This window comes from Choloepus didactylus, chromosome 6 (assembly GCF_015220235.1).
Source record: "Choloepus didactylus isolate mChoDid1 chromosome 6, mChoDid1.pri, whole genome shotgun sequence".
Lineage (NCBI taxonomy): Eukaryota > Metazoa > Chordata > Mammalia > Pilosa > Megalonychidae > Choloepus > Choloepus didactylus.
In genome coordinates this window covers 101,162,030-101,184,948 of record NC_051312.1, presented here as the reverse complement: position 1 = coordinate 101,184,948, position 22,919 = coordinate 101,162,030, and the positions used below count along the sequence as shown (strand labels likewise).

Sequence of the window (22,919 nt, the reverse complement as noted above, 5' to 3'; positions counted from 1 at the left end):
CAGAAAAAAATTCCAATTGAACCATTTAATATTGGGATCAAAGAATAGTGAATTTTTAAATTGAAAGGAACCTGAGAGATCAGCTTGAACCCATTATCATGCTTCTCAATACTTCAATACAGAATGTACTTTCATTTTGTCATTCATGCCATGCCAGTGAATGAATACCTGAATAGTTGGAAATTTATTTAAATGTAATTATGACCTTTAGAAATAACTTTGCCTAAGGGTTATTCTAATAACTGGCTTTAAAATGAACAGAAGTGCAAAAAAAAAAAAATGGGCAAATGATATGCTTCATTTCCCAAGGAACATTTATAAGGAAAAATTGTTTTTACTTTGCAGTTTTTCATTCTTGAACAAAAGACTTCATCATCTTATATGTTATGTAGCTTTCTGGGTTGCTGACATCTTCACAGAATTTGACTGGAACTTCTTTGTTTTGAAAATGAATGGGCATTTTCTTGCTCTCCACACTCATGAGCTTCACTTCCAGGGGGCCCAAGTTTACATAATCCTGTGGTGAACAGACACAGAATAGAATAGAAGATTATTCAGGTATTTCAGCCTCAATATATTAGGTTTTCTTTTTTATGTTTGGTCTTTATCTGATGGGTTTGATTGCCCTCCTAATTACCTGATTGCTATAAAACACATGACATATGAGAACCACTGTAAACAAAATTTTATACCCAGTGGGGCCTAGAAGGCAAGATCTCCCTAAGAGCAAGCAGTCAGGCTGGTAGGCTTGTCTTACAGGAGGTAGAGGGGGGTAGTTACTGCTACTGGATGGGGAGAGATATCTTCTGCAAGCTCTTTAACTGGTGAAGGAAAGTGGTGGCTATATATATGTAGCCCTCTGCTAAATAGTATATAACCACAGCAGAGTGTTACATTATTCAAGAACAAAGAAGATCCACTTAAGCTCTTTGACTACAGATATTCCAAGACTGAAAAAATTCTCCATGAATTGTAAGGTTTTCACAAGATCTTTGGCTACTGTATAGCTAAAATTTACCACATTCTGCTAAATTCACAGTCAGTCTGAGATGTCAACAAGCAGAAATAGAAGTCTAATTTATATGAAATGTATATGAAAATATGGTTATATTTATATGAAATCCCACCGCTAACCCATAATTGTGTTGAAACAACTCCCTAGGCTCCCCATGGCATAACTCTTTCTTTTGTACTCCTTTAGTACTTCAGTTCTGAAAACCTTTCCTGAGTGCCTACCACATTCCACGCCCTGTGTCAAATGCTGGGTGCAGTGAGAATGTCACAGTCTGGTCAGGGAGATGGTCTTTTTTTCCTGTTCTCCCCCTTAAATTCCCAAGCAGCTAACAAATACTTGGCATGTTATGGGGTTCTCAATAAATATTTATTTGAATTTAGGAGACAACAAAAAAGGAAGGCGATGTTTCTCCAAAGCACATATAATTTTATTTAGCTTATAAAATGCATAATTATAGTGCCACGATAAATGTAAGATAGCAGCAAACAAACGGATGGAGGTCTACCACATTTTAGAGGAGGATTCCAAAGTAATAAACCATGGCCATGGCAGTTCCACCACATGAAAATATCCCACGGAAATTAAGAAGGTCTTTGTAGACCAGTGCCCAGCTAGCATGAGGTAATCATGACATACTAGGAATCATGATTCCAGGGTCCTCATGAGGGTGTTTAGGTGCTATAGAGACTAGAACTTTAGTCCTTTAAATGGTTATTTGATGAAAGCAGGACTGAGTTACAGTCAGTTAAAATGTTTTTTGTTGGTTTCTTCTGCTTTCTTGCAGCACTCTTTCTCCTTTCTTCTACCAGACTTTCAGTTCTGGAGATACTTTTGAAGTTCTTGGAAGTACCAAGAAGGGGTAGGTGTAGGAGTAATTGTAAAATACCAAACAGAAGTTTTGAATGAAAAGAATTGATACTTCAAGTTTCAACTAATGGTACATGTGGCAGCTTGTACTTTCCAAAACTGGCTATACTTATATGTATGCTATTCCACATGCATTTCTTACAATGTAATGCTCTTCTGGTTTGCTAGAGCGGCCCTTATGCAAAATACCAGAAATGGTTTGGCTTTTATACAGGGGATTTACTAGGTTACAAAGTTATAGCTCTAAGGCCATAAAAGTGTCCAAACTAAGGCATCAACAAAAGGATACCTTCACTGAAGAACAGCCAATGGTGTCCAGAACACTTCTGTCAGCTGGGAAGGAATGTGTTTGGCGTCTGCTGGTCCTTTGCTCCTGGGTTGTGTTTCAAAATGGCTTTCTCCAAAATGTCTCTGGCCTTCTGTCTCTCTTAGCCTCTCTCTCTCTCTCTGCTCCTGTTGGTCCTTGCTTCTTTCTCCCTGTGTGTTTCTCTCTAAGCATCTAGGGGGTCCTCTCTTAGCTTCTCCAGGGCTAACTCTGGGCTCCATCTCTTACCTTAGCATCTCCAAATGTCTTCCTGTCTGCATTTCCAAGTGTCTCCAGACATAAGTGTCTGTGTTGGCTCTTGAGCTCTCTTAAGTACTCCAGTGAACTAATCAAGACCCACCCTGAATGGGTGGGAGCCATACCTCCATGGAAATAATTTAATCAAAGGTCTCTCCCACAGTTAGGTGAGTCACATCTCCATGGAAACACTCAATCAAAACGTTCCACCCTGATCAAAAGACTTATAAGTCTGCCCCCACAAGATTGCATTAAAGAACATGGCTTTTGTAGGGGACATAATAGATTCAAACCAGCACATTCCACCCCCTGAACCCCAAAAAGACATGTTCTTTCCAAATGCAAAAATACATTCATTCCATCACAATATAGATAAGTACAAAGTCTTATCAAAATCAGTTACAGGCATGGTTTGTCCTAAGGCAAACTTCTCCTCTTGGCTGTGAACCTGTGAAACTCAGAACAAGTTATCTGCTACCAATATACAAAGGATGGACAGTCATAGGATAAACATTCCCATTGCCATAGGGAGAAATTGAAAGGAAAACAAGGTCCGTGGGACCAAAACAATTCCTAAAACCCACAGGCATATTTCATTAGATTTCCAAGTCTGAGAGTCATTTATTGAATGGTGTTTTACCCTTGGGACTTGAGAGAGTGGGAGTCCCACTCTTTCCAAAGGCTTACTCAGTTGCCTTGCTTTCTCCAAATGCTGTGGTGATTGCCCCAACATATACAAGTATTGGGGAGACCATCTTGTTCTTGGCCCCACTCTTCTCAAGCATCGGGGCAGCACCTGGACTGTGCATCTCCGGGGCAAAGGCTGTCCCTTCTCCAAACAGTTTGATGGTGGCCAGGCTCTCCCCAATCTCCAGGGAATGTGCTCCACCCTCTTTGAAGCCTGGGGTGGCAGCACTCTTCCTGAGCATCAAGGCTGAAGGCCTGCCCTCTACGTCTGAGGCAAACTCATCCTTTTCATTTGCACAGGTAGGTATGCTCTCCTGGCCCGAGATTTCTTGGCTGCACATCTTAGCTTCCATGGTGCTGCCTTTGAAGTCATCTTTTCTTCAATTTGTCCCTTTTCTGTCCCTTATAGTCCAGACTGGCAGTAGTTCCATTTATACAGATCTCACAAAAAAATTTGTTGGCTTTGCATGCAGCATACAGGGGTCAAAGCTGTCAGACAATAGGACTTTCCACAAATCCTTTCTGGATAACTCCATCTCCAATCCCGGCTTGTACTAAAATGGCTGGCTGGTTCCAGGTTTCATTAAATCCTCACATGGGTACTATTCTCTGGGGTCTCATTTTCTGGAAGCCTGGAATTTTCCAGACCATCAATTTTTGGTTTCTTTGTACCCGAGAGTTCAGTTCTCAGCTTATCTCTTTCCTTTCACATTTTACTATAAGCTGCAAGGAGAAACCAGGCTGCATTTTCAACATTTAGTTTGGAGATCTCTTCAGCTAAGTATCCCAGCTCATCACTTTCAAATTCTGTCTTCCATCTGACACCAGGACTCAGTTTTGCCAAATCCTCTGTCAATTTAAAATGGGGATCACCTTTCTTCCAGTTTGCAATGACACACTCAACATTTCTGTCTAAGGCCTCATTGGAAATATCTTTAGAGTCCATATTCCTACCAACAGTCTCTTCAAAGCAATCTAGGCCTTTTCTATCAAGCTCCTCACAACTGTTTCAGAATCTTCCCCCATCCATTTAAAAAGTTGTTCCAACATGTTTGATATTTGCAAACTCAGCAGCACCCCACTTTTCTGGTTCCAAAATCTGTTCTGGTTTGCTAATACTGTCATTATGCAAAATACCAGAAATGGTTTGGCTTTTATAAAGCAAATTTCTTAGGTTACAAAGTTACAGTTCTAAGGCCATAAAAGTGTCCAAACCAAGGCATCAACAAGAAGATACCTCCATTGAAGAATGTCTGATGGTGTCCAGAATACCTTTGTCAGTTGGAAAGGCATGTGACTGGTGTCTGGTGGTCCTTTGTTCCTGGGTTGTGTTTCAAAATGCCTTTCTCCAGAATGTTTCTGGGTTCTGTCTTTGCTTCTCTCTTTCAGCTCCTGTGCATCCTTGCTTCTTTCTCCCTGGGCATTTCTCTCTAAGCATCTGGGGGATCCTCTCTTAGCTTCTGCAGGGCAAACTCTGGGCTTCATCTCTTACCTTAGCATCTCCAAATGTCCTTCTGTCTGCATCTCCAAGTGTCTCCAAACCTCAGTGTCTGTGTTGGCTCTTGAGCTCTCTTACATACTCCAGTAAACTAATCAAGACCCACCCTGAATGGGTGGGAGCCACACCTCCATGGAAATAATTTAATCCAGGTCTCTCCCACAGTTGGGTGAGTCACATCTCCATGGAAACACTCAATCAAAATGTTCCACCCTAATCAAAAGACTTGTAAGTCTGCCCCCACAAGATTGCATTAAAGAACATGGCTTTTCAATGTAGTTATTTTAGATTATTTGTTTTTCTTACTCCTCTGTTTGGACATGGTTTATTAATTTTCTTGGGGTATGGTAGGAACATATTGGAAGCAAAGTAGTTATTTTAGGTTATTTGTTTTCCTTAATCCATTGCTTTGTTTGAAATGTTGTGGGGTTTTTTTGGTTGTTGTTTGCCTGTTTGTTTTTAATTTTTTGATAAACAAAGTTAAAAAATTGAAAAAAAATCAGTAGAAAAATGGGAGTAAAAACTAAATGACAAATAGGGTGGGATGGGGGGATGGTTTGGGTATTCTCTTTTCACTTTTATTTTTTATTCTTATTCTGATTCTTTCTGATGTAAGGAAAATGTTCAGAAATAGATTGTGGTGATGAACGCATAACTATATGATCATACTGTGAACAGTTGATTGTATACCATGGATGACTGTATGGTTTAGGAATATATTTCAATAAAACTGAATTAAAAAAAAAAAAAAAAAAAAGAACATGGCTTTTGTGAGGGACATAATAGATTCAAACCAGCACAAATTCTGAACATCCTCTATCAAGATTAGTAACTATGTTTCCTCCCCTTGGGCAGAACTTTGTAACTGAAGCAACCAAAAGGATAAGATGGAAGAGATGGTGTATGATTTCCAAGGCTAAGTCACACGAAGCATTGTAACTTTCATCTTGGTCTCTAGAATTGCTTGCTCTAGGAGAAGCCAGGCAGCAAAACAAAGGGACACTCAAGACACCCTGTGGAGAGGCCCCTGAGGAGAACTGAGACCTCCAGATGCCAGCATCAATTTGCCAGCCATGTGAGTAAGCCACCTTGGAACTGGATCCTCCTGCCCCAGTCAAGGCTTCAGATAACTGCTATCCCAGATGCCATACAACTGCAACTGCTGGAGAGCTCCCAAGTGAGTACTGCCCAATTGAGCCCTTCCTGAATTCCTAACTGACAGAAACCATGAAAGAGAATAAATGATTATTGTCATTAGCCACCAGGTTTGGGGGTGATTTTTTAGATTAGATAACATGCAATATGCTAGTAATGGAGGTGTATAAATGCATATAGGGAACAAATTGAGCAAGGGTAGGAGTGAAAACAGTATCCGAGAGATGTGCATAGTGGGTCAATTTTACTGATAATTGCAAATAGAATTTTTAAATATTTAATAAAATATTAAAATTTAATATTTTAAGTTATAGGTTAATTTTCTCCATTATGAATAAAACAGCATTCTATTAGTAGTCAAAGTGTTCCAATGAACCTCACCTTGAAATCCCGCTCATCCTCATATAGTAAGTATTTCATATCAGAGGCCTCAAACTCCAGGCATGAACTCTCCTTTTCATCTGTGTTCACATACAGGGCATCTCTGATACTGTCTTTGTAACTTGTAGGTAAGGAAGTAGTCTCAACTGGTGGAAACATCATGCTGCTACTTTTTACTTGTATAGGTTGCAATTTTGACTTCTCCTCTGGAATGAATATAAAGAAATTAACTGTGGATATATTTTGAACAACAAAAATAAAAATATAATACATTCTTTGTCACATCTTTAATTTGAAATAACTTGGAGAATTAAAAATGAAGAATTTATTAAACTTAGAGTGTGTTTCCTTGTGTTAGCTAATAAGTTACTCTAATCAAATGGGGATCTACATATGTGTCAGTGTTTTGATTGACTAAATTGGGACCCAAACCATGCCAGTGTATACAATACACTGTTCCTCTCCACTAGGATGTATTTAATTCACTGTGAAAGATGATGACTTGGATTTTAAAATGGGGCTACAGAGAGGCAACCAGCACTGCAAGAAGAAGAGAAATATAAAGGAGCTGGCATGTATCTATTCCAAGTAGCTCTTGGATGTGAGATGCCTGCACATAATGGATGCTAATAAGTGTTTTTAAATTGGAAAAAAAATATCACCATTGCAATAAAATAATACCAGTAGTTATTTCTGGCAACTCCAAAGGAATGTCTTCAGGTGGCACTTCCAGTCCAGCTGCTTGGGTAAGATATAGTCGCCTAAAAAAATACGAGAAGCAATTTGTTAGTCAACAAATGTGGTGCTACATGCTTAACAGTGTCTGTCTATGATAAGTGCTGGACACGTGGAGATAAAAAATGAAGAGCGTAAAGCCCAGCAGGACAGCCGTCTTACGGTATTATAAAATGATGGTTTGTTCCATGACAGATAATTAGCATAGTATAAGAAGTGTTGTGGGGATAGAGACAAGAAGCACCTGATTCAGCCTTAGGAGGTGAGGAAAGGTTTCCTGGAGGAGAGGAAACCAGAGCTGAGTCTTGAAGAACCAGGGACTGTTCGCCAAGGGAAGAGCTGGGGATGAGGGAAGGGCATCTCCAGATAAGGGAATAACACTCTTTGAGTCCAGGAAAGGGCACGAGCACACCAGTTAGGTTGCTTTAGTAGCAATCCAGGTAAGAAATGATAGAGGCCTAAAAGGGATGGATTTAAGATGAAGAGTAAAAGGAGAGAAAGTGGGTGGGAGGAATCCAAGATAACATCCAGGTCCTGGCTTTCACTGCATGGTTTTAGCTATGAGCTCAGTGAGTTGACTTAGAGAGACTTTTGCAGCTCTCTGTGCATGTATTTCATTCTGTGTTTCCTTTTCAGAATGCTACTGAGTTTCAATCAGAAAATATGTCTTAAAAGCTCTGTATGCCATTTCCGTGAGGTTTGCCTGAAGATAGAATGAAATAATTGGACCCCTGCAGATGTGCAAGCAATCCCTCCTACTTATCAACTCAGCAACCAAAGTGAGTCCTCTGATTTAGGGGCTGTCAGTTATGTAACAAACATGTATATAAAGCATTATGCAAGAATCTAAGACTCCAGTAAATACTATAGTAATATTTACATCTGCAAAACCTTCTAAAGCTTTAACAGTAAGAGATTAGTGTCACACACAGCTCTGGTCTGCATGTAGAAATGACCAAGGCCATAGAATTCTCTTCTCTGCTGGCTTTACCATTTTGAATGATTAAGATCTTTTGAAATGCCATAAAATTCATAAATCTGGCTTTCTATCTTAGTCATTAGTCTTCATCACTTGTGTACCACCACTGGGCAGCAACACCTGATACTTACTGCTATAGAAAATATTTTAAAAGATAGAATTGTATTAAGTAAAGTTAATGACAAAAAGATTTGTAGGAACTGATCCTTAGCCTTGGCCCTGTGGCACTAGAATCCCTGGCATTCACCTCTGGCTTAAAGTTGCCTTATCTGTTTACCGTTTATCTGTTTACAGTGTGTCAAACAAATCCTATGACGTTCTATGTGGGTTGTGAAGGAAAAAAGTTTGGAGAGCACTAGATGGGAAATGTAGTAATTCTATTAGCCAGAATACCCCATTCCTCACCCAAATTGGAAAACAGAACTTTTTATATGTCCACTGAGGACAGTTCATGTCTATTTCTCACCATCCTACTAGGTATTATAAAGGACTGAATTAGCAACAAAGAAAGTGAAGATTTCACTGACAATTTTGTGGGGAAGGCCAAGCAACAGTTAAATTGTATGCTACACATACTGCACAGCAAACAACTTAATGAAAGCCCAATTAAATGTTTCTCATCTCCTTTCCTGTCCTTGCCAAGTCCTCTCTGGCTAAAAAAAGAATTCCCCTTTGTTATAATTATTAGTACATCACACCCAAGTCAGTTCCAAATCAGCTATACCTACTGAGCTGACTGAAGCAGAGAAGTGGGTCTGGCAGTTCGGAGTGTAGCTCTTTCCTAAGCTTTGACCAGAACAGAAAATAGGAAAAAAGGGCAATGGACAGCAGGTATAGCAGTTTTTAGAAGCTACAGCACCAGCAACAGCTGGCAGAGATTAGATATGAACACAAAGAAGGCAGCAGCAGCAGATGACAAGAATTAGAGGGGGCAGGAGAGTGAATATGGAGATTTGATCATAGGAGGGCTGACAACAGAGAGCCTCGCCTTCCGAGAGGACAATGAGGCACCCACCCCTAAGTTTCCTCAAGGGCATCAGCTCAAGAGCCTGGAAATACAGGAGACCAGTAATCAACAAATTCATTTACCCTAACCCCCCTATATTATTACATTGGCTTCTCTCTCTCCAGAGTAGCACATAATTGTGGATGGGAGGCAGGTGTCCTCTTTCTCTGTTCTTCCTCACCCAGCCTTCAGGCCATATTCCAGGGTCCTAGTTTTCCATCAAGTTTGGTAGAATAAGACTTCTTTTATCAGATAAGAAAAAAGACAACCTAAAGTAAAAAGCCTTGTACGCATTTGGCTTCTCGTGTGCAGGAACAAATGTGACTTGAAGTGCCAGACTATTTTCTGTCTCCTAGTTTGACTATTTCATTAACTATCAAAGGAAATACTCAATTCCACAGTCCACAAGGTAACCGAGAACACCTCCAGAAAACTTCTAGGAAGTTAATCATTCACTCTTCTGTGCTAATTCTGCACCTCATATGTTGTCCGCTGCACTGCAATGCATATATTTTCATGCCTATCTCCCTGCTGGCCTGGAGACTTGGGAAGGTTGGCAGTTGTGGTGTTCACGTTAAGTGTTTGCTAATATGACTACAGTGCAATGCTAGGAGAAAAAAAATCCAAGATCATTCTGTACCAATGGTCAATACTAATGATCTTATGCCTTCACTGTGGCCATTTTGTGTGTTCCTTTCTTCTTGACTATTGTTCTCTGGAGCACTGAAGAATTAAATCATCTTAAAAATTACAGGTACAAATGTTTACAAAATGGTTTCTAGATATGTTAATGACTTTCACCTGGATATTTTGAGATCCACAAGTCTACAGTTGAATAGTTGATCAATAAGCACCAAATTTTCTTCTTCCAGTTTATGAATAGTTTTTTCCAACTCTTCCACTTCCTTCCTGTGGACTGCAATCTGTTCTCAAAAGAAGAGAGTGGATATTGGTACTTATTGACTTAGTTCTGTTTAGTCTTCTATAAGAAATTCAACTCCTAAACGTGCATTTGCCTGAGGGGAAGATTGATCCTGTATTATTTATTACTGGGCTTGCTTTGTCCTTCTTCTCTAAGAATGAGTGGGGCTCTTTTCTAGGTCATCAGCAGAATTTGTTTGCATGGTTAGGCAATTATTGCAGAATGGCAGAAGCTGTTCCTTCCCATCTTTGAAAATACTGATGGACTTATATATGAGCTAGAGGCAGAGATAAATAAGAAAACAGAGATAATTAATTTAGCATTGTGATATATTGGGAAGTAAATGAGGATCTGTCAAAGGTTAATTATAACCAACACAAAGAAAAATACTGTATTACAGTAGCTCTTTCTACCAGCCTCTATAATGTAGTTGTGTTTTCTGAGTGCTGGGGTTGTTCTGAGAAATATCAGGTAGATGAAACACTGTTCATTCATTCATGCAATTGTTTTGTTGCCTACTATATTCCAGACACTGTATTATATTTTGGGAACAAACAATCTACAAGATACAATAACCTTCAAGGATCTCTTAGCCTACTTGGGAAGATGGTGATGAAAACAGAAAACCATGTGATAAAAACCATAATGGAGCCTATCCAGGTACTGTGGCAGCAAAGAGGGGTTCATCCTTATTTCTCAGGTGTGAGGTGGCAAAGGTAGATTAACAAAAGGGTTGACATCTAATCTAGATCTTAAAGGCCAAGTAGAGTTTCCCTACACAGACAAGAGAGAGTGTATTCTACACAGAGGGAACAACATATTCAAAGGCACAATTATTTTGATGTGACTAGATACAAAGTGGGAATGGGGGGAAAGTAGGAGAGGAATTGGAAAAGTAAGGAAGAACCAACTAATGCTAAAGAGAGTGGATTTTATCCTGTAGTTATTAGAAGATCATTAATAGTCATAATGTTTACCAAACATTAATGTTTACTAAAGAAATAGGGTAACTTAAATATGAACAAAATTTGCTGGTTCTGTTGCTAGAGACTTTAAGAAGTATATTTTGATAACTGGCCTAAAGAAGACTTGATAGTGGGAAGAATGTATAAAACAATACTACTAAATAGAACCACCAACTCACCTCTCTTCCCACCCAAAAAAGCATGAGCTGTGCAAGTGCTAGATCAGCATGTGCTTACGGGAAGAGGTCAGGACAATAGAAGAATCAGAAGTAAGAGTATAAACTAGAAAGTGATAGGTTGCTGAGAATAATAGAAAGATAAACTGGAAGAAGTAATGAATGTTGAGGGAATACAATGAAACAAGAAAGACCCTTGGGGTTTAGATTCAGTATCACTTGTCCAGAGCTGCCAAGAGGGTAACTGAGATAAGTACTTAGAAGGAGATGCCCAACATGTTCTTCTTTGTAATTGAGATTTAATGCCTATGTTTATCACATAAGTCATTTATTATGGCTCGAATTCTTACTATGGGCAAGGCTCTGTGCTAGATGTGGAAGGATACAAAGGTGAATAAGGTATGGCCCCTTCCCTCAAGAGAACTTGCAATCCAGTGCCAGTAAGCAAATATACAAATAAGTATAATATAAAACGATATTGAAAAAGGCACAAACATTGCTGGTGGCTTGGAATTAGAAAGAAAAGCATATATTATTTACCTGCCTCAAACAATTTAGTAGAACCATTTAAGTCCATAATAATCAATTACAAAGCTAAGGGTTGGTGCTTTAGGATCTCATATGTTGAGAGAGAATCAACTTGATTACAAGCTTGAATCCCTTAAGGCAAAATTTATAATTTTGAAATGTCAAAGGAGGAGAAAGAAATTAAAGTTCGAGGTTGTCAACAGAAGGAATTAATAGAACAGCAGGAAATGTTTGACCTAAGGGCTTCGCTTGCTTGGGAGGCAACATACACAGTTCTTAGTCTCTTTCTAAAGCTGGGAATGAAGGCCTTTTTGAGGAATTACATACAATCTTTCAGGCTAACAGTATCCTATGATATTGCTACCCCTTTGGAATACCAAGTAAGGCTCTCATCAGTTGACATCCCCCTCCCATCCTTTTGAAATATTAGAGAAATGAAAACTAGTTCCTTTTCATGACCATATAAATACTTTTTGAATAACAAAAACGAAGAAGTGGAAGGCTACTTTTCCCTCCCTCCCCTCACCCCCTCAAAAACATTCCCCCAAAATGTACATAGATATTGAGACAGATTATTTAGTTAAAACTACTATAAATCAGGGACTTCAGATCCTTAATAAAATATATGTTCTTCATATTCTCCCCTGATAGATCCAATTAGCCTTATACTTCCTTACACTTGGAACTCTGATTGCTAACTTCTTTGAATCTTTTGTCTAGTTTCTCTGGCTTTCCATCTGTTGAATTAGTCTAAGTCATTTGGAAATTTTGATTTTCTGCATTTTCCTAATAAGCATGATAAATAAAACCAGATAATGGATGTCATGCAATGGAATGTTTCTGAATCCTTCCCAGAGATCTAAGCTTCTGGTTACTTTTGAGAAGGTGTTAAATAGATATTTTCAGGAGTTTCATTATTAAATATCCCTTGTTACCCATTCTAACCTTTCCCCAAAGAAATTAATTGGCATGCATTATTGTATTTCCAGGCAATTTTCAATTATTGTGATAGTATGTATAACCAGAAATGGTTTTAACAAACTTTGTGAGTAAATTTAATTCTGCCAAAATGAATATTTATTGAAATAAAGATAAATTGAATCCAGTTAATTTTTTTTGTCCTTTATTACAAAGTTCTTTTCATTCGTGATTCAATTGAACACATTTTTCTCTTATTTTCATTGAATTATGGGAAGTAAAAAATTAAACAAAAGAAAATAAAATTCTGGCTTTAATAAGAAGGGCCAAAGCACCAAAACAGCCTTTCATGTCAGTGAATTATAAATTTTGTAGCCATTTTTCTGAAATGTAAGATCTATAGCTTATTATAGGATGTAAGAATTGAATTATTAAAGTGTTATGATTAGGATTTAAGAATTGAATTATTAAATTGTTATGATTAGGATCATACTGTTTTACGTAATAAAAGTAAGAGAACTAAATTTCTCACTAATTTTCTTTAACGATTGCATTCACCTTGAGTTTTTTTTTGTTGTAATTGTTTTAAAATTGTACATTCATCTTGATTAGTTTCTGGGAATAGTTTGCATTCCTATTCACCATGACTTCATAAAGGCAATTTAGAGATAATTATCAACATCATAGAAAGCATATTAATTTTTAAATTCCTTGTTTCCTGGACTCATCAGCTTTATTCGGTCAAAGAGGGGGTGAGGAAGAGAGTAGAAGCCGGCAGTGACATTTTTATCTTGGGTGTCCAGGCAGATGGTGAAACAGGAAATGGAGGAGGAAAATATTTAAGGAGAAAGTTAATGAGTTCTGCTTTAGATACGTTGCGTTTGAAGTATCTTCGGAATATCCACGTGGAAATATTTGGCAGGCAAATAAAAAGTAGGCCCAGAGCTGAGAACGCACACAAGTTAGGGCTGGAGATACATAGTTGAGAACCACATAAGAATAACGTGCTAACAAGAGCTGCATGTAGTTGAGGTAAGTTCTCTCAGAATGTAGTGAGTTTTCTCTATTAGGTAGCATTTAAGCACAGATTGGGTAGTTACTTGTCTGACTGTATAGAAGATTTCCAGTAGTAGAAGAGTGATTGGGCTAGATAAGCTTTAACGTACTGCTGTCCTCAGAGACCAGAAACATTCAGGCTGCTAAGACAGAATTTAATGCCTGACAAGTGAATGTTAGTTGAAATTGAAACACAGATTCACTTAAAGACAGGTAATTAGAGCCCTAAGAAGTTATGGAGACCTTAGCTCAGATCAACAAATAACCATATATGAGATGAAATATGACTGCAATCATGATTTCCAATCATTAAGCCTGAAATTGATTGTTAACCAACATGTATAAAGCAAGAGTATAAATTTATAAAACTGGCTTAAGGGAAGAACCTGGGGAAGCAATCTCATTACTTTACAGTTTCACCTTATATATAATCAAAATTAGTAAGATAAACAAAACTGCTGAGTTTCATGTCTTCATTTTCCGCTTAGGTGTGTTAAAGAGTATGAAATGGCCAAAGGCTATTTCAGAAGAAAAAGGAAAAATTTATATTAATCTTATGTAAAATTTCATATCAGGTAATCATTTCCTGAATAATCAAGATTTGACCATTGACTTATAAAATACTAATTATAAGAAATTAGGATTTAACTTTCATTCATTTCATATATTCACTTAGGCAGTCAACAATTTACTGAGGCAGCAGATGGGGGTGAGGAGGGTTCCCAGGAAGGATGTGTATTAAAAGTGCAGAGTTGCACAATGGCTAGGAAAGTTCATTGAACTTCAGTCAGTTCCAAGGAGTTGGGAAGGATGAAACGGGTCTACTGTAAAAGTTAGGTTGTGGCCATATAATATGCCATGTCTGGCAGATAAGCAGGGGACTTACATGGCCAAGTTTATATTTTAGAATTATGACTCCAGGCAGTGTGAAAGAGAAATAGAACATTTCCAGTTTGGGGGAGGAAAACCAGTTAAGACATAGTTGAAAGAATCTGGGTGACAGATGATGAGGGTTTGAAGTAGGGTAGTGACAAAGGAGTTAATGAGAGGGGTTGTGGTAGAATTAATTATGTATCCAAATTTAGACATGTTTTTAATCTTATTATGCATTCCTATAGGTATGAACCCATTGTAAATAGGATTTCTTGAAGATTTAATTTTTAGCTAAGGTATAGCCCAATTATATGAGGTAAGGTCTTAACATGGATTACTGGAGACTTTACAAAGAGAAAGAAATCAGAAGCCAGAGTTAAGAGAAAGCCACAGGGAGGAGCCCAAAGCCAGAAGTCAACAGAACCTTGAAGAGAAAGGAGAGGACATCATTATGCAATGCGATGAAGAGATGCAAGCCAAGAAACCCCAAAGATCACTGGAAGCCAGCACCGGAATGTTACAGACTTTGGGGAAAAAGCATCACCTTGCTGACGCCTTGGTTTTGGACTTCTTCGAGCCTCAAAATGTGAGCAAATCAACTCTCACTGTTTAAGCCAACCCATGGGGGATATTTATTATAGCACCTGGTAAACTAAGTCAGTGGTCAAAAGTAGAATTAATGGGACTTAAAGGCCTTCTAAATGTGGGAAGTGAAAAGGACATTTCTAAGATAACTCCCAGATTTCTGGCTTGGGATATTAGATAATGGTGGGATCTTTAATCTGGACAGATAGCACGGGAGAAGAGGAAGTTTGGGGGAAAGGGGAAGATGATGAAGTCATTTTAGGAGTCTGAGATGTCTGTGGTACATTTAGGTGGAGGTGTATAGCTGGTTGCTGTGTATGTAGGTCTGGAACCTGGAAGTGAGATCTGTTTCAATCTGGACAGGATGCTTTTTAGGCCTGTACCACAATTATCATCCTCAGACATTTCTTCAATGGTCCACTGGATTATACCCATATTTTTCCTGTCTTTCTCTTTTACTCTTTTACTAAATTTACATTCTTGTTTTGTTGGAATACATTGTGAAGTAAATATCTAAGGGAGATTGAGAGGTAAATATTCTGAAGCCTTGCTATTCTGAAAACAGATTTATTTTGCCATTAATCTACTTTAGCTGAGTATAAGATTCCAAGTTGAAAACAATTTTCCATCTCAACTTTGTTATTGAAAAGTCAAACGCTTGTTCTTATACCTTCCAGGGTAACTTGCCCTCCGCACCAGCTCCCCCAGCCACCTCCCGCTGGAAACTACTAGGATTTTCGTTTTGTTCTTGGTGTTCTAAAAACTCATACTCCTTATTACCACCCAGAAATTTTCTTCTGTTATTTCGTAAATGATTTCCTTCCCTCTGTTTTCCTTACTCTTTTTTTCTGGGATTCCTATTAGTTAGTTAGAGATTGTACTTTTTACATTAGTACTTTATATTTCCTCTTTTTCTTTTTCTTTCTTATCTCTCGCTCTCTCAGTATTGTGATCTTCCTTGTTCAGAGAAATTATTCTTTATTTTCTATTTTACATTTTATTGTTTCTTTAATCATTTTGTTGTGTAAATAAAATGTCTTCTCAGATATTTTTAATTATACTGATAAAAGATCTTTTCAGTTCCTTGAGTTTTCTGTTTCTTCCAGGGATAGTTTTTTGTTTTATTTATTTATTTATTTATTTATTTATTTATTTATTTTTGTTGTTGTTGTGTTAGTTCAACTTGGTCTTTTTCTACTGTTGTGCTGGTTGTATTTATATACCTGGTGCTCCATTGTTACCTATTGATATTTAAGTAAGGTCTGGGGAATGGTGTGGATTTTCTCTACAGTTGTGTGAATAGGTCTGTTTCATATCAAGTCTTTTCTCTGAAGGGGAACATAGACTAGAGGTTCTGTGTATGGTATGGTAGGGCAGGTAGGCTGGCAAACTGCATTATAGGACAAGAAGACAGGAGTGGGCTCTTAGGTTGTGCCCTCCTAACTGCCAAAAGAGGAAGGATTTACTGAGGGGCACTAACATCTACACTAGAAACTTCAGCTTTTATGAGATAATTGGTTCAGTATTCTCAGAGGAGAGCCATCAGGTTCTTAGTCTAAAAGTAAACTCCTTTGCTGTGTGTGAGGGGAATGGCAGAGGGTGATGGGGGTGCTCACTGATTCAGAGGTTTCCTATTCAGACCATCAGGTAACCCCCTTCGTTTTCTGCCCCAGTCCCCATTCTTACCATCTATGGTACACATGGACTCTGAACTCAGAGAATCTGTTTCCAAGGGCAGATTGAGTTTTGTACATCTCTGTAGAACTCGTTTAACATCCGGACCAAGGAATATCTGCCTGTTTCATCGAACAGCCTGCTCCCACATCTGCTTTGTGTCATCCAGAAGACTGTTGAAATCTCATCTGTTATTTAACTCCCCCAATTCTTTTTGTTAGTGGGTTCCTTTTTGTACTTGTATAATTTTATTTCAGTGGAGCCTCAAGAGAGACAGGAGACAGTCTGCTATCTTTAACCACAAAATATACAATTCACAAAGGTTTTAACATAACTGCTTCCATTGCCGAAGATCTAAGCCATATGCCTGATTCATTCAATAACCATTTAATGAGCACGGATTACATATAAGGCATCATGGATATACAGTTGAAAACATATAGCCTCCACCTTGTAAAGTAAGGAAATGGATGCATTAACAGGCTATTTCGACATATTTTACCAAGAATTACAGTGAAACAAAGAGAGCTCTAGGGAAGGTGCACCTAAGACTTCCTGGGGTAGGGGGAGGATTAAAAAACAATTCACAAGGAAATTGATATTCAAACTCTATTCCTAAAGGAATAGTTGGAGTTTTCTAGGCAGATGAAGTAAGGGCTAAGAAGGTAAGGGAGGGCATTCTAAGCAGAGGCACCAACAGGTACAAAGTAAGGAAAACAGAGCAGCACCCTAGAACAAAGAATTCCCTGGCCACAAATGTTAATAGTCCCAAGTTGAGAAACCCTGCTCGAAAAGTCCTCACGTGAGCACACCCAGCAGGAGCAGCAGCAAGCACTGGTAGAGGGAGGCAGCTGAGAAGCTGAGTCTAAGGCAGTGCTCCCGGATCTAGCAGTTCCTGCATGCTCTCAAGAAGGAGGTATGAAGAGAGTCTGGGGACAGGCTGGAGTGGGATGTAGAGGCTGCAGTGGGCCACAGGCCCCTGGCCATGGGTTTGGTATTGGCTGCAAAACAATGTCTCAAAGGCCAGAGCAGTTCATTTCAGAAGCCCCCAGTGCAGGGAGGACACCAGAGCACTTTCTCCACAGCAGTGAGGCATCGAAACCATGGATGGATCTGAACCCTCTTCAGCAGCAAGCCCACAAGAGGTCACACAAGCCCCACCTTTCTAAATATCAAGAATTCATTTTGGAGAGGAGCAGGGAGAAGAAAGGAAATTAAAAGACTGAGTACTTATCCAAAGACCTTGTCATCTAAAAGAGGTGATTTAAATCAATAGAGAGTGAGATTAGAGTGATCTTCTAGCCTTGCCTCTATCACCCAAGAGGATGGAGGCTCATGAGGAAGACCAGATTGGTTTTTTAGGACAAAATAAGCTTTGTACATTGAGTGTATTGTGTGAATTGTAACTCCCTAAAAGATTTCTGGTTATTCTTTAAATTATTTATGGTATTTGTTGAGTAACAGCTTGTAATAGTTAGGACTCCACTTGAATTTCGTTTTACCTGTCGTAGTTCTATGCTTTTCCCATGATTTCAGTTCTGAAAATAGAAGTCATTTCCAGTTCAAAAAACTAAGAAAGAAGAAATTGTTTTCACTTACCTCTTTTTTAAGCCAGTCATTCTCCAAGATCTCTCGATAGCTGCTCTTGTCGATGAACTTCACAGCATTCTAAAATAAAGTTTCTGTGTTAAGGAAGAGTTGTCACATGGAGATTCAGAATTTTAGCAATGGTGATGCACACTTTAGCTGTGGTTGATACTCAATGAATTTATCTGATCATTCATTTTAAATTATGTTTTTCAATTACATTGAGAATATATCAAAAAACTTTTGGTTCAGGTGCTCTTTCTTTGTTACTATTTTATGTATTATTTTCTACTCATTTACACTATGTAATATAGATGATTCAGAGAACAGGACAATGATGTGGCTGCCTATTCAATTTGGCCTCATTTGTAATCCAATCTTACTGCCATAGTGAAATCAATCATTAGGTGATTTGCTCCAAAATTAAGATGGCTAAACTTCAGTGATCAAACATTCTTCAAGCTTATACTCACAGACACAGCAAATATATACCAAAATCATGAACATACTACATTAATATATCTTTTTAATTTGAAAGATTTATGCATGTGAGAAATAACAATACACGTATTTACAAATCAAAAAGCAAATAGTTTAAGAGTAGACAGTCTTCTGGAGAAAGGCATTTTAGATGAAGGAAATAGGAAAAGCCTTCCTTTGTCATTACGTTCATAAAATATAAATTCATTTTCAATTACTTGGATATTTTACAGTTTCACCCAAAAGAACTTTATAGTTCAATGATAGATAATATTTATTTGTGAAATACTTTTATATAGATGCTGTGTTACAAATTCAATATTCAGCAGCTAAAGGGCACAACCAAAAGAGAAATTAAGAAACATATTTTAGATCATAAACACAGACAGAAAAAGTATGTTAAGGGTAAATTTTTCTGTTGTCTTTAGAGTTGAAAGATTTCCAAGAACAAATTTTCTTTAATTCATGCTAATTAAACAGAGTTGACCTCTATTTCCTAGTAAGTAGGGACTTTTATACTGTAATTACAATTGATGGTTCTAAAGTTTTCTCCAATATATAATTTTATTTAAATCAAAGCATGAAATATTGGGTAACCAAAGTTAGTTAGCTAACAGCTTAACTCACAGAGAAGTGGTTTGCAAACTTGGCTACATATTAGAATCTCTTGGAAGCTTTGAAAAATCCAGAGGCCTGGGCAACATCCAAGCTAATTATATTAAAATCTCTATGGGTGGAACCCAGGCACCAGTATGTTAAAAAAAAAAAATTCTTAGATGATTCCAACGTGCAGCTAAGATTTCAAAGCACTGGACTATAAGCTGGACTGTATGCCAAAATAGAAAAAATGAGGAAAGTGCATTCAAGTGTATATTCAGCATTATGTAAAGAAAAGAAAATGTGTAGTGTAATGATTAACAGCAGTAGTCTGATGAAGACCTCCTGGATTGAATCCTTTCTGCTACTTTCTAGTTCTGAGCAACTCACACAATTTCTCTGCACCTCGATCTCCTCCTTAGCAGATCCCTGCCTTTCAGGAATGTTGAGAAGACGTAAATGTGAGGTGCGCCGAACAGTCTGGAACAGTCCTCGTTATATACTTGAAATTTTATGTTTGAAGCATATTTAATCTATATATTCATTTTAAGCATAACTATGGTCAGATCACTTGGTTGACCACATGGTTGATTTCACCATTGAGTCAGATTCATTCACAAAGTGGCCAAATTGTGGGGGCAGACAAATCAATGGCCAGTTCTCCATAATCCTCTGTATTTGTGTAAATCAGGAAAAATTAGGCAACGGGATAGTAACACTGAAAGAACAACTGAACCAATGAGGGGGCAATAAGCAATAGCAACTGGAATTCATGAAGCACTCTAGAAAAGAAGAGATGTTTATGATTCTGAAGAAGGCATGCCCCAGATCAAGAGGCAATCCCAGCAAGGACCTCACTGATTTAGAAGACTGGGAACAGGGGAAAGGCAATGAAGATAAAAGAAAGATATTTTGTGTAAAACAAAGAATTAGAGAGCATGTAAGATTGGAAATTATATGTCAAGTATTTTAAAATTTGGAATTACATGTCAATCCAAAATTTTTAAAATAGCAGCAATGTAGACTATATTCTCTCAGGTTTGGATATGTAAGAAAGTAGTTTTTAGATAAATTATATTCCATTCTATAATTCATTCAAACTTTTTATTCTAATAATTATCTCATTCAATCATCATACCATCTCTTTAAGGTAAATACTATTACATAGATTAGGAAACCAAAGGTTAGAAAAGTTAACAAATTCACTTTACATAGACAATAATGGTGGAAATGGGATTTAAACTTAAACTGCCCAACCTCAGAACCCAAGTTCTTAACATTATAAAATACCAAAAGAACAAACAGAGTGAAAAGTTTTGTTTTTTGTTTTTTTTTCCCCCAAGAAAATTGAAATATACCTGTGTGGCCCATTCCTTCTTATGGTCCAGTTGTAACAAAGTTTCTCTGATTATTTTCTTTCTAGTATCTTCCAGAGTGATTTTATACTGTTCTTTAAAAAGAAAATTAGAAGCCTTAACAAGGCTAGGCAAACCTGTGATGTTAGTACATTTTATCTTCCATGATCCTCACCAATCTGCAATTTTTTTTTCTTCTGAATTCTCAGGGCACATTTTTACCTAAGCATCTAACTTTTCCAATTAGAAAAAAAAATGCTCCAATAATTTACTAACATTTTAATGTAAATTAGTTTAAGACGTATCATACCTCTCCCAAGAATATTTACATTTTCAAAGAATTTTCTCTCCAAAGGGAGAATTTCAGACACTTAAGTGCTCGTGTGGGCAGTCTACCCTTCATATCATACAACTTATAATTCCACAACAGAAATATAAAAGAAGATTTTATTTTCCAAAATGAGTACATCCTGTATATTTGACTCCATCTAACTAAATTTCAGATACTCTTGGCACATGTTTCCAGGGGCAGAAAAGGTAGAATGAGGAGAGTGAGCAGTAGGGATGGGTGTGAAAGTCAGTAGACCTGGCTCTGAGTTAGGCCCAGAGCAAGAAACGAGGACAGAAATGTGGAAGTGCAGGATTCTCTACCTTCTCCAGATCTTCTTAAACTCATAAATGTGAGTATTGAGAGAGCAAAGAATCCCAAAATTTTAGGCCCTGAAAGATGCTTAGAGATTATACAGTCAATACCCTTAAGAAAAATGAGGTGTAGAGACATTAAAGCTGCTTTAGAGGTTGGAGAGAAAGAAAGCCGGATAAATGAATCCCAGTTGTTCATTCTTTTACTCAACAAATAATTATCAAGCTCTTTCCATGTGCCAGACACCATTTAAGGCCCTGGGAAGACTGTAGAATAAAATAGACAAATCCCTGTCCTTAAGGCATGTACATTCAATAGGGAAGACAGACCAAGTGAATAAATACTATAATTTCAGGTAGTGATGTGTATGATGAAGAAAAACGAAGTCTCTATTTTAGATAGGGTAATCAGAAAACTTTGGGGGAAAATACCATTTGAGTGAGACTGAATAAAGTGAAGTCAGCAGTGGGAAATCTGAGGGAAGAGCTTCACAGGTAGAGAAACAGCAAGTGCAAGGTCATACAACTGAAGGAGGCAAGTGTGTTCTAGCAGCTGCAAGAAGTTCAACTTGACTAGACAGAGTGAACAAGAGGCAGAGTAATAGGTGATGAAGTAAGAGAGGTGGGCAGGGGGCAGATGGTGTGTGGCCCACCTGTATGTCAGGGCAAGGACCTTGATCTAGAGTCATGAATAGTTGATTGAGAAGTTTAAATTTGCATGTAAAAGGGATACTTGAAAATCCTTGAATTCTCAAGGAGAAAGGTGATTAAAAAAGAAAAGTATTTTAGTGATGATTAATCTAGATTTAGCCACTCACCCCTCTTCATTTACCTCTTGATTTTGCATCTCCATGCATAAGAATGCAAATTTCTATGTATGATCTTTCTATGTTTTATGGAGAGCAAGAGAAAAGTCAACAAGTCATTACAGGTGGGAGTCGATAGTTTGAGGTTCAACAGAAATTCAGTTTAACCATCATTTCTTGAGCCCTTACACCAGAAGGAACCCTGTGTTGGGTGCTGGGAATGCAGAGAATAATGAAATGAGCTCTCTATACGAGGCTCACATTCTAACGGAGGGACAGACTCAGCCAGAGCTACTGGCAGTGCAGCATGTTCTGTTCATGGTTAGAGAATGTACGATTTGGGGGAGGTTCCTGGCCTGCGCCAGGAAGGGGAGGAGAATGGGAATGGGGAAGAGGGTCAGAGAAGGTTTCCTATGGAGGGGACGCTTCAGCTGCATCTTCAAATGATGGAAGGAATGAGTCTGGTTGGAGTTGGGAGTGAGGCGAGAGGTAAGGAGTGGTCAATCCAGACAGAGGTTCATAAACAAGACTCAGAGGTGAGAAGCAGTATCTTGGTCAGCAGAGTGCAGAACAATTACAATTAGGGTGATGTTTCTGGCTTATAAATTCCAGGGAGGGGAATGCATAAGATAAGGATATCTTAGATAAATTGTAAATGATCTAAATTGAAATTCTGAAGGAAGAATGTCTCTGGGGAAGAGATTGCTAGAAATGAGAACTGTCTTTAGAGAATGTGTGGGGAAGCAGGAAAGAAGAGAAAAAGATGGCATGCATGATTTAAGAAATGTGAAAAAGTTAGCAGCACTTTTGAAGGAAAACAAGGAAGACAAATCAGAATTTAAATATTCTTTTCATTCTTACCACGCTCAA

At 38.0% G+C, this 22,919-nt stretch overlaps 1 protein-coding gene across 2 annotated transcripts in view; it reads right to left on the bottom strand.

Moving 5' to 3' along the window:
- Nucleotides 1-301: 301 nt before the first annotated feature.
- CCDC83 (coiled-coil domain containing 83) overlaps nucleotides 302-22,919 on the bottom strand; it is a 74,353-nt gene continuing 51,735 nt past the window's right edge. For both annotated transcript variants that reach the window (XM_037841294.1, XM_037841295.1), the window contains 6 exons: nucleotides 20,605-20,696; nucleotides 18,182-18,250; nucleotides 9,687-9,808; nucleotides 6,847-6,926; nucleotides 6,166-6,371; nucleotides 302-517 (listed from right to left, as the gene is read on the bottom strand). In XM_037841294.1, coding sequence (XP_037697222.1) covers nucleotides 350-517; nucleotides 6,166-6,371; nucleotides 6,847-6,926; nucleotides 9,687-9,808; nucleotides 18,182-18,250; nucleotides 20,605-20,696 — 737 coding nt within the window. In that variant the 3' untranslated portion in view covers nucleotides 302-349. The remainder of the gene's footprint in view (nucleotides 518-6,165; nucleotides 6,372-6,846; nucleotides 6,927-9,686; nucleotides 9,809-18,181; nucleotides 18,251-20,604; nucleotides 20,697-22,919) is intronic.